The sequence below is a fragment of the Paramormyrops kingsleyae genome, chromosome 16, assembly GCF_048594095.1.
Source record: "Paramormyrops kingsleyae isolate MSU_618 chromosome 16, PKINGS_0.4, whole genome shotgun sequence".
NCBI classification, from domain to species: Eukaryota; Metazoa; Chordata; class Actinopteri; order Osteoglossiformes; family Mormyridae; genus Paramormyrops; species Paramormyrops kingsleyae.
This window is the reverse complement of record NC_132812.1, coordinates 31,413,083-31,422,897: the sequence shown is the minus strand read 5'-3', so window position 1 is coordinate 31,422,897 and position 9,815 is coordinate 31,413,083. Positions and strand designations below refer to the sequence as shown.

Here is a 9,815-nt window from a genome sequence, read left to right as displayed (position 1 = left end):
TCACACCTCCAGGCTTGGGTGTCCTGGATCCCACACCCGCTCTGTGTGGGTGTGCAGTTTGTGTGCTTTCCCTGTGTTTCTGTGGTTTTTCAGGTTTCTCACCCAATCATAAAACATGAGGTTAGGCGAGCTGGTGTCTTTAAGTTGCCCATAGCGTTTCAATTTCTGTGCGTGCCTTGCATTGGAATAGCATCCCGTCTCTGCAGGGGCAAATCTACGATTTATAAGGTGATGTGGGTATTAAAGGAGCCACAACATCCTGTGCTTCCCGGGATAGATTCCGGGCTTAACTGTGACCCTGAGCTAGATTAATGCCTGGAAAATAGGTGGACATTTATAAAGCAGCAGTACACAAGTAGATGTTTTAAACCAGATCTGCAGAACATGTGTTATCCTGAAGGATTCGAATGCATGTATCATACTACAGTACGTATATGACCTGGCACAAAAAATATGGAACTATAGTATCCACCCAGGTGAATTAATTTAGATCAAATTTCTCTTTCTGGTTTAATAGTACAGCAGGGCTCTGCTATGCTGCTCATGTGAAACACTCCTGCCTTGCCTTCATTATCCCCCCCCCCCCCTCTGAAAGTGTAATACAGTAGTTTGCTAACCCCTGCTGGTGAAGAGCTGCACTTACAAAATAATATTGGCTTATACTTTAATATATATATATATATATATATATATATATATATATATATATATATATATATATATATATATTCCAAAATTTGTTATATGTGAAATAATGGATGGTGCATGTGGTTGGCAGGGTGTTGTCGGGGAGGCAGCAAAGAAACAAATTATGGTCAAGAAGAAGTAGACATGCAAGAAACCCCCCCTGGAGAACGGCGCTGATTTTCCATCATCCTGCTGAGCCCCTTGTTGTCAGTTTTAGTGTCAGCTTGTGTCAGAAACTCAACGGATGAGTTTTGTCTGGTGCGGATTACCATCAAAAGTGATTTTAAAACAATTGGGAATTGCTCTGCATGCAGATTTTGTCAACACACAATTGTGTGCAAGTATTCTTATATCAACTTCCCCGGAATCTGTTCTTATACTGTGAAGACAAATGTGTTTTTACATTTTTTACAGTATTTTGCTTTGATCCAGTTGATGGTAGATATTGTGGCATCCATTCATTTTGCATTCAATAAAAAGTTGGGATTAAGCAGAGGACTGTGTTAAATCCAAGAGAAGTCCTGCCCAAGATAGTGCAGCTACTATGGGAGGGACCATGCATATCCACAGCCTGCTAACGCAGAGAAAAGGGTAGAAAACATTGTCTTCAAATCTTCCAAACAGTGTCCAATACTGGGCACTCTTTATCGTACATTGGAAGTGGGAGTTGGCAGTTTTAGTTAATAAATAATCTGTGGGTTTCAAAGGGCGCTCAGTCCTGCAAAGGCTGCTGGGAGAACAAACATCAAGAAAGAAGTAGGTATAACAGCGCAAAATCATGGCGGAAAATGAAGAAAAAGCCAAAGCACAGAATAGGTGTCCAGACAATTCGGCCTTCAAGCAGCAGCGGCTGCCTGCCTGGTCACCCTCTCTCACAGCGGAGACGGTCCTTCCTTTCTTCTACCTTTTGGGAATCGCATGTGTGCTGCTGGGGGTCCTTCTTCAAATCACCATGCAGAACACACAGGAGATCAAGGTACGTCTGGTGTGCATGTGAGCGTCCACAGGAACTGTGGCCTCTCATTTGGTCCCTCTGAGAAGATGTATTATGCACTGGCTAACTTTTGAGCAGGTCAATACAGAGATCAGGAATAATCAGAAAAAACACCTCAACCAGGAAGTAACCTGAGTACATCCTCCCTGATATGGGATCTCTGGGTTGGGTTGGCAGGCTGTAAAACACAAATGTGAATCTTTGAAAATGGCCAGATTTGCTGAGGTCATGAAACATACATGGCTTAAATAGATAGAATGTTTTTTTTTCCTTTACTGTAAAAGGGATTTTTTTTTAATTTAATTTTAGAAAAGAGGAAAGAACATACAAAGTTACAATAAGGGTAGAAATTAAATATGGATGGACAGCTAATTCTTCTTTTTATAACCAGGCAAACCACAGTTGTCCACCACAGACCTAAGATAAACAAAACAAAAGCTAAAAGAAATTTCCATCCATCCATCCTTCTTCTGTAACCGCTTGTCCTATTCAGGGTCGCGGCGGGTCCGGAGCCTATCCTGTAGGCTACGGGCAAAAGGCAGGGAACAACCCAGGATGGAATGCCAGCCCATCGCAGGGCAAACTCACACACCTTTCACTCACACACCATCACTCACACAAGCACACCGACGGGCAATTTGATAACCCCAGATAACCTCAGCATGTTTTTGGACTGTGGGGGGAAACTGGAACATCTAGAAGAAACCCCATGATAACACGTGGAGAACCTGCAAACTCCACACACATGGAGCCAAGGCAGAGACTCGAACCCAGGTACCAGAAGGGTGAGGCTGCAGTGTTAAACGCTGACCACCACGCAACCCAAAACGAATTCAATATACTGAAAGAAGTATTACAGCTAGACAAACCTGGAAAAGAAAGGGTTTCCTATAAATCTGACAGCAACAGAAGTTCAGAAGAGAACCAAAAAAAATCCATTGCTAATCTATCCAAAGCAAACTTCTCTCATCAGCGATACTCTGTCCTCTGCTCAGGAATGGGATGCATGCACTCAGAACAAAATAAATGATAATGAAAGCTGAATGTTTGTCTTATGACATTTTGAAAATTCAGTGTTTATTGTTGCATAACTTGATTGTATTGTATTTAAATGCTGGTTGGGTTGTTCAGGGAAATGTGCCAGAGATAAACTAATGGTTGGAAGATGTAAACTCTTGAGTTGTTGTTATATTTCAGGAAATGACACATGTAAATCCCACAGAGCCATAAGTACTACTGCTGTTTATTTCCAGTGATTATTTGGGGGACATACCTTATGTTAATTATCTAAATGTCTATTGCCACTGGCATCTACAGTTAAGCAGGAGCACAATCCAAAATTGCTTTTATCCTGTAAAAGCTGGAATCATTTATACCAAGAAAAAAAGAATGGATTTTGGACTGAGCAGATCACTCAGGGGTGCAAAAAAAATCACTCCTTTTGTGTCCAAACATGCACAATTTAAAATGTTGAAATGCAAAACAAATCAAGAAATTTCATATTAATTCCAATAAATGTACCATTTTATGTTGATGGGGGTTTTCCAGACTGAAATTCCAGATTGCAAATAGTCAGTAAAAAAAAGACAAATTACAAGACAAAAAAAAATGTCTTTAAGAGCAAATATCCCAAATAATTTCAATAATGAAAAATACAAGATTTTTCCTACAGAGATAAAGACAATGACAAAGAATAAACACTGACCTCCCCCTCTGCTTCATCCTCACAGGTGGACTACACCAACGCGGAGTCGTGCGATATGTGCTTTGAAACACGGAAGTACAAAGTGAACGCTAGCCGGGAATGCCACTGCTCAATTACGTTTTCACTCAAGGAAAGACTTGAGGTCTGCTAGCTAATACTACTCTGGAAATGCAGTTTAACAGAATGATGTATGTGTGTCTTTTAAAAAAACGTTCACGTGGAATTCTGAGTATGACGTTAATCTACATCCAGCCCTGTAAGGAGGTCCTCCATCTTACAGGGAAATTTGGGGGTTGGTGGCAGGATTGGCACTGCAGCCACCGGAAAAAAACACAAACGGACTAGTGTGGTGCTGAGGTATCACTGCAGAGCTGCACTTTGGTTCTCATCCCTGAGGTGGTTTGTCATGTGTTGGGTGCAGCAACGCACTGTAATCAGTTTGTGCTCCTTACCTCACGTGGAATGGCGTGTGTAATGCAATAATAATAATAGTAGGCCATCTCTTCAACTGAATGAATAGAAATATCCAGAATCAATATGTATGTTGCAGTGTATCATACTCTGGTTAACCTTCTCTTAGTCGAGTCACAAAAACCCATTATTACAGATATGCAAGACTTGATGATGTCCTAAATGGCTGTGCTTACAGTATGTACTATATTGTAAAATCTCGTACTTTGGGGAGCTTGTTCTGAAGTACCTGTAATATGCTCAGCAAAGAAACAATGATGCAAACTCCTGTTTCAGGGCGACGTGTTTTTCTACTACGGCTTGGTCAACTTCCATCAGAACCTCCGCCGGTACATGGACTCCAGAGATGATGCCCAACTGCTTGGTCGAATCAAGAAACTCAAGGTACAACCTGGCACTTAACTTTGTCCATCTATCCATTCTCCATAGCCCCTTATCCAATGGAGGGTCACTGTGAGCCTTTCCCCTGAAGCACAGGGCACACTTCATATACTCCCAGTAGGAACCCGTATCCGCCGCTCCAGTTATCCGAGGTCTGAAAAAAAAATGGAAAATTTGAGAAATAAACAGCCCATAAGTTTCAAACTGTGTGCCAAGCATGAACAAGCTGCAACATGGTAACATCCAACAGCCCAGTTGCACCCAGTACATAATGTATCTCCTTTTGTCCCTCTACCCACAGTTCCCTGCATACTCTCTCAGAGTCTGCCTTTAATTAATGCAGTGTTTCTCAGAGTCTGCCTTTAATGCAGTGTTTCTCAGAGTCTGCCTTTAATGCAGTGTTTCTCAAACCGGTCAATTATCAATTAAACTTTACCATATGAATGTACGCAAAAATCATGTTATATATGGGATGCGGATGGTTTGCTGTTATCCACGGTTTCGAACATTTGTGGTAGGTCTTGGAACGTAACATCCATGGATAACTTTGATATAAATGATTCTCTGTTAATGTAGAATCCGAGTGTCTATTGTGGACCAAACTTCCAATATGCCAATGGGACCCCCATAGCACCCTGTGGTGCTATTGCAAACAGTATGTTCAATGGTGAGTGTCCTCTTGGGGCTTCTGCTTACTGCCTGCTGTCTAATTATTAGACTGTTATGTTTGACATCCATGTAAAATATTTATATATATATATATATATATCCATGTAATATATTTGACATCCATGTAATATTCAGTTAGCAAACACATGACATATCCTGTAAGTTGGGTTGGAAGTCTCATTCAAAGGTGTGTGTGTGTGTGTGTGTGTGTGTGTTTTACAGATTCCTTCGCTCTGTTTTTTCACCCACTGGTTGACAGACCATTGAGGGTTCCTCTGTTCCGAAAGGGCATTGCATGGTACACGGACAAAAATATCAAGTTCCATAATCCATACGTTCCCAACGAATCTCTCCCTCAAGTCTTTCAAGGTCTGTGTCAGCCCATCCTTGACTTGATTTAATTAGCCGGACTGTGATTTGATCAGTAAATTTGTCTGATGGTTACACCATGCTTGCGGCTGCATCGTTCCCTGCATTTGATTCCAGCGACAGCCAAACCCTTGTACTGGCAGAAGCCAGTATATGAGCTGGACCCCAATGACTCGACCAACAACGGCTTCATCAATGAAGATCTAATTGTTTGGATGAGAGAAGCTGCATTTCCCAATTTCAAGAAGCTGTATGGGATCCTTGACCGTCAGTCAAGCAAAATGTTTGAACAGGGCCTTCCTGCAGGAAACTATAGTGTGTCCATCTCATACAGTATCCTTCAAATCAAAATACTTAGTGGAATTTGTCGGTCTGCTCTAGTATTGGAAAAATCTCTACGTGCAAGAGATTATTTATAGTTTGCATAAACTAAATAGCATATGGTCATAAACTACCACATACACTCAATAGCCCCTTTATTGGTTACTGCAGGCAGGAAACCCTTATTTCTCTAGAACTTGTTCAAAGATTGTGCTTATTTTACCACTTTTCCTTTAACAAGTATGGCCATTCTCCGCTGACCTCTCCCTTTAACAAGTATGGCCATTCTCCGCTGACCTCTCTAACAAGTATGGCCATTCTCCGCTGACCTCTCCCTTTAACAAGTATGGCCATTCTCCGCTGACCTCTCCCTTTAACAAGTATGGCCATTCTCCGCTGACCTCTCCCTTTAACAAGTATGGCCATTCTCCGCTGACCTCTCCCTTTAACAAGTATATCCATTCTCCGCTGACCTCTCCCTTTAACAAGTATGGCCATTCTCCGCTGACCTCTCTATCAAGTATGGCCATTCTCCGCTGACCTCTCCCTTTAACAAGTATGGCCATTCTCCGCTGACCTCTCCCTTTAACAAGTATGGCCATTCTCCGCTGACCTCTCCCTTTAACAAGTATGGCCATTCTCCGCTGACCTCTCCCTTTAACAAGTATGGACATTCTACGCTGACCTCTCCCTTTAACAAGTATGGACATTCTCCGCTGACCTCTCCCTTTAACAAGTATGGCCATTCTCCGCTGACCTCTCCATTTAACAAATATGGCCATTCTCCGCTGACCTCTCTAACAAGTATGGCCATTCTCCGCTGACCTCTCCCTTTAACAAGTATGGCCATTCTCCGCTGACCTCTCTCTTTAACAAGGTGTTTTCAGTCATAGAACATCGCCGGCTGGATATTTTGTTTATCAAACCACTTGTTGCATACATATCACAAGAGATTGGCTGTTTCTGAGAATCTAGAAGCAACATTTCTTGGCATTTTTGTTTAAAGATATTCACTAATCATAGCTGGTAAAATGCTTAGCCTCACAGTAACTGAGCCTCTTGTGCCTGTGTGCATACTCTATGTATTCAGTGGTAACTACACAATTCATTATGCTCCGGAGAAAGCTAACTAGCAGGTTCACCTAATGAAGTGGCCACTGATTGTATCTTAGAGGCAAAGCGCCACACAAACTGAAGCATCTGGCAGTGTTTCAGTTTAATTCCAAGTGAAGGAAATTACCCAATGTTCAATAATGCGTTTTTTGCCCTTGACCTCTGACCCTCAGATTTCCCTGTGCAATACTTTAGGGGAAGGAAGCAAGTGGTCCTGTCCACAGTGAGCTGGTTCGGGGGCCAGAACCACTTCTTGCCAATTGCATACCTGGTCACTGGATGTGTGACTGTTCTGGTCGCTGTGGTCCTTACTGTCGTCTATATAAAGTTTGGCAAGAAAGGTTTGAAGATGGAAGATTGACCAGGCCCAAGATGTCAACAAGCTGCAATAATGTAAAGCAATTAATTGAAAAATATGTCAATTCTGGGGATTTTGTATGTTTATTTAATATTTATAGCAAGTATTTTTACAGACTTGAAAACTCTTAGTTAAGTAGGCCTATATGAAATACACTGGATTTTTTTCTGATACTTTGAATTTTTACTTATAACTCTATAATGTGGTAAATGATTAGTTTGTAAAGAACTTAAATGTATGTTGCATTTTCTATGTATGCTCAAATGTAGTCTCTTACCCTGCCCTGCCCCCCTGATCGATCAGTCTACGGTACAACTGCTAGTTTCCAGACAAAAAAACATAGTAACATAAAAAACAGCAGAAAATGACTCAATTGTAGTAATATACAACTATTACAACTATTTTAAAACATTATCCAGATTTAAAGCCACAAATAACTGCATTTCAATATGACCGCTAGGGTATCTGTGCACTTCCTGTCCGTTTACATGCAAAACATGACACTCACCACACAAAGTATGCTGATCTTGGCATTTCTATCTTTGTTAAAGGCACAATGATTGATGTTTGTGATAAGCCTTTAGTCAAAAAACAAGGTAAAATGGTCAAAAACAGAAAGAATTACTCCTGTAAATATGGGGTCTGTGATGTTATCGGTTTTCACCTGTTCACTGTAGCACATACACTGCAGCTACACACAATGCACAGCATTCCTTATGTGCAGAGATGGGCACAAATACGTCAAAAAGTATCTTGATACAAATTACCAATACTTGCTCAGTAAATGTGACAAAACAAAATACAAACAACAAACAAACAAAATACAAACAAAAATAGTGGTGTGAGAAAATGTATTTCATTAAAATACAAGTAATTTGAAAATGCAAAAGGAGGCACACCAATAATTTATAAAATTAGTTATCATAATCTGTGAATTTCCAGCTTTGTCTTACAGTAGGGTGTTGAATATGCGCAAACGTAAAGAATACTGTTTTTTAGATATATGCTAAAAAAAAAACAAAACAGAAAAAGCAGAAGCAGTGGCAGTGAGACATTCAGTGAGCAATAAAGGGCTATTTTGCTACATACTGTCCATTAAGGCAGTTTGCATTGAGCACCAAAGCAGCTTCTTTTCTCGTTTCCTTGTCATGGAAAAACAAAGTTCCCAGCGAGCAAGTTGGGCCCAACTTGATGTGTCACATGATTTACTTACATTTAGCCAAAGACAGTGATAGGCCATATTAAAATGTCTGTAAGCCTGTTGAGGAAGGTTCTTAAAATGACAGAAAATAAATAAATTATCATTTTGTTACGCATATTAAGTATTTTAAATACATAAAATACAATCTCTCAAAATGTTTTGTTACAAAGTACATCTGATTTTTTCCCCATCCAGCAAAATATAAATTGCAAGATACTCAAAAGTAATTAAGTACACATTTTAAATACGTTTAATTGAAATAATGCCCATCTCTGATTACATTGCTCTCAGCCCAGTGAAGAAAATTAGCCCATATACAGACCTGTCCATTCGGTTTTCGCTGAATGGCAGGAGTTTCCAGCCAACCACCTTGTAGCACGGGGACTACCATTCCTCCCTTTGACCTTCAGCCGCCCAATCACCTGCAGTTCCTAAAAACAGTAATAAACAAATAGCCCGGAATAAGACGAGTTCAACGCCGTATCACAATCGCCACCTTATTTTTAAGCTATGCTGCACATGGCTTCATGGTGCTGGTCACTCTCGGTGGGGATAGTGACCACTCAGGGGGGAATTAAGCAGAAATGTAATTACTACGCCTAAACACAGGTATGCCACTTTTTATACCTTCATTTGCTGTTTTCAAGACTGGGTAAACTGGAGGTGGCATTGGGAAAAGGTGACTGAATGTTGCAGTCGCCTATTGCCAAGGGGTTGAGCTTTCAAAATAATGTCTCCAAAATGCTTAAATTGTCAAGGGAATCCAACATTAGCAGGTCTGTGAGTGCAAGTGTGTTAACAAATCGAGTTTGTTTGTCCTTGTAAGTAAAACTTTTGAAAATTGGTTTGCGTTTGATGATCATTTCATGACTGATAAGATTTAAACTGGCATGTTTGTGCAAATTTTTCAGGTGTTTTTAAGCATGTTACTTTGTGAAGGTCCAATTGCTTGTGGTATTTTCAAATAGGGGGCACTAGCTAATTAATTTATATACACTGCCCGGCCAAAAACAAAGTCGCCATTTGAATTTTTCGTTGGACCGCCTGTAGCTTTGATTATGGCACACATTTGTCATGGCATTGTTTCCACAAGCTTAAGCAACATCTCACCCTTTATTTTCATCCATATTTGCATTAATTTCTCACCGAGATCCTGTATTGACAAGCGAGTTAAACCACTCCATAAAGCCTCCTTCATCACATCCCAAAGACCTTCAATGAGGTTAGGGTCATAACTCTGAGGTGACCAAGTCATGCGTGAAAATGATTCCTCATGCTTCCTGAATCACTCTTTGACAATTCGAACCCAATGAATCTTGGCATTCTTGTCCTGGAATATGCCCATGCCAACAGGGAAGAAAAAAATCCATTGATGTTGGATGGAGGTGTAACCTGGCCATTCAGTAGATTCAGGTACTCAGCTGACTTCACTTTATTGCTGCATAACGTTGCTGAGCTGTAATAATGATCCAGTCATTGGCTCTTAAGTATTTGCTGATATAAATTCAAATGCCGACTTTTTTTTTTGGCCGGGCAGTGTATGTTT

General features: G+C 40.6%; 1 protein-coding gene across 1 annotated transcript; it reads left to right on the top strand.

Annotated features, from left to right (window-relative positions):
* The first annotated feature begins 1,416 nt into the window (after window positions 1-1,416).
* tmem30c (transmembrane protein 30C) lies at window positions 1,417-9,113 on the top strand. The gene is made up of 7 exons (XM_023823934.2): window positions 1,417-1,663; window positions 3,412-3,528; window positions 4,134-4,241; window positions 4,815-4,905; window positions 5,130-5,276; window positions 5,394-5,609; window positions 6,884-9,113. Exons 1-7 carry the CDS (start codon window positions 1,466-1,468, stop codon window positions 7,069-7,071), a joined length of 1,065 nt encoding a protein of 354 aa, XP_023679702.1. The 5' UTR covers window positions 1,417-1,465; the 3' UTR covers window positions 7,072-9,113.
* Window positions 9,114-9,815: the final 702 nt, after the last annotated feature.

Bases quoted from the DNA above. Each gene is read 5' to 3' on its own strand.
- tmem30c (XM_023823934.2), top strand. From the start codon at position 1,466: ATGGCGGAAAATGAAGAAAAAGCCAAAGCACAGAATAGGTGTCCAGAC. The intron at 4,242-4,814 runs GTACAACCTGGC...CTGTTAATGTAG, and splicing joins GTCGAATCAAGAAACTCAAG to AATCCGAGTGTCTATTGTGG. The intron at 4,906-5,129 runs GTGAGTGTCCTC...TGTGTTTTACAG, and splicing joins TGCAAACAGTATGTTCAATG to ATTCCTTCGCTCTGTTTTTT.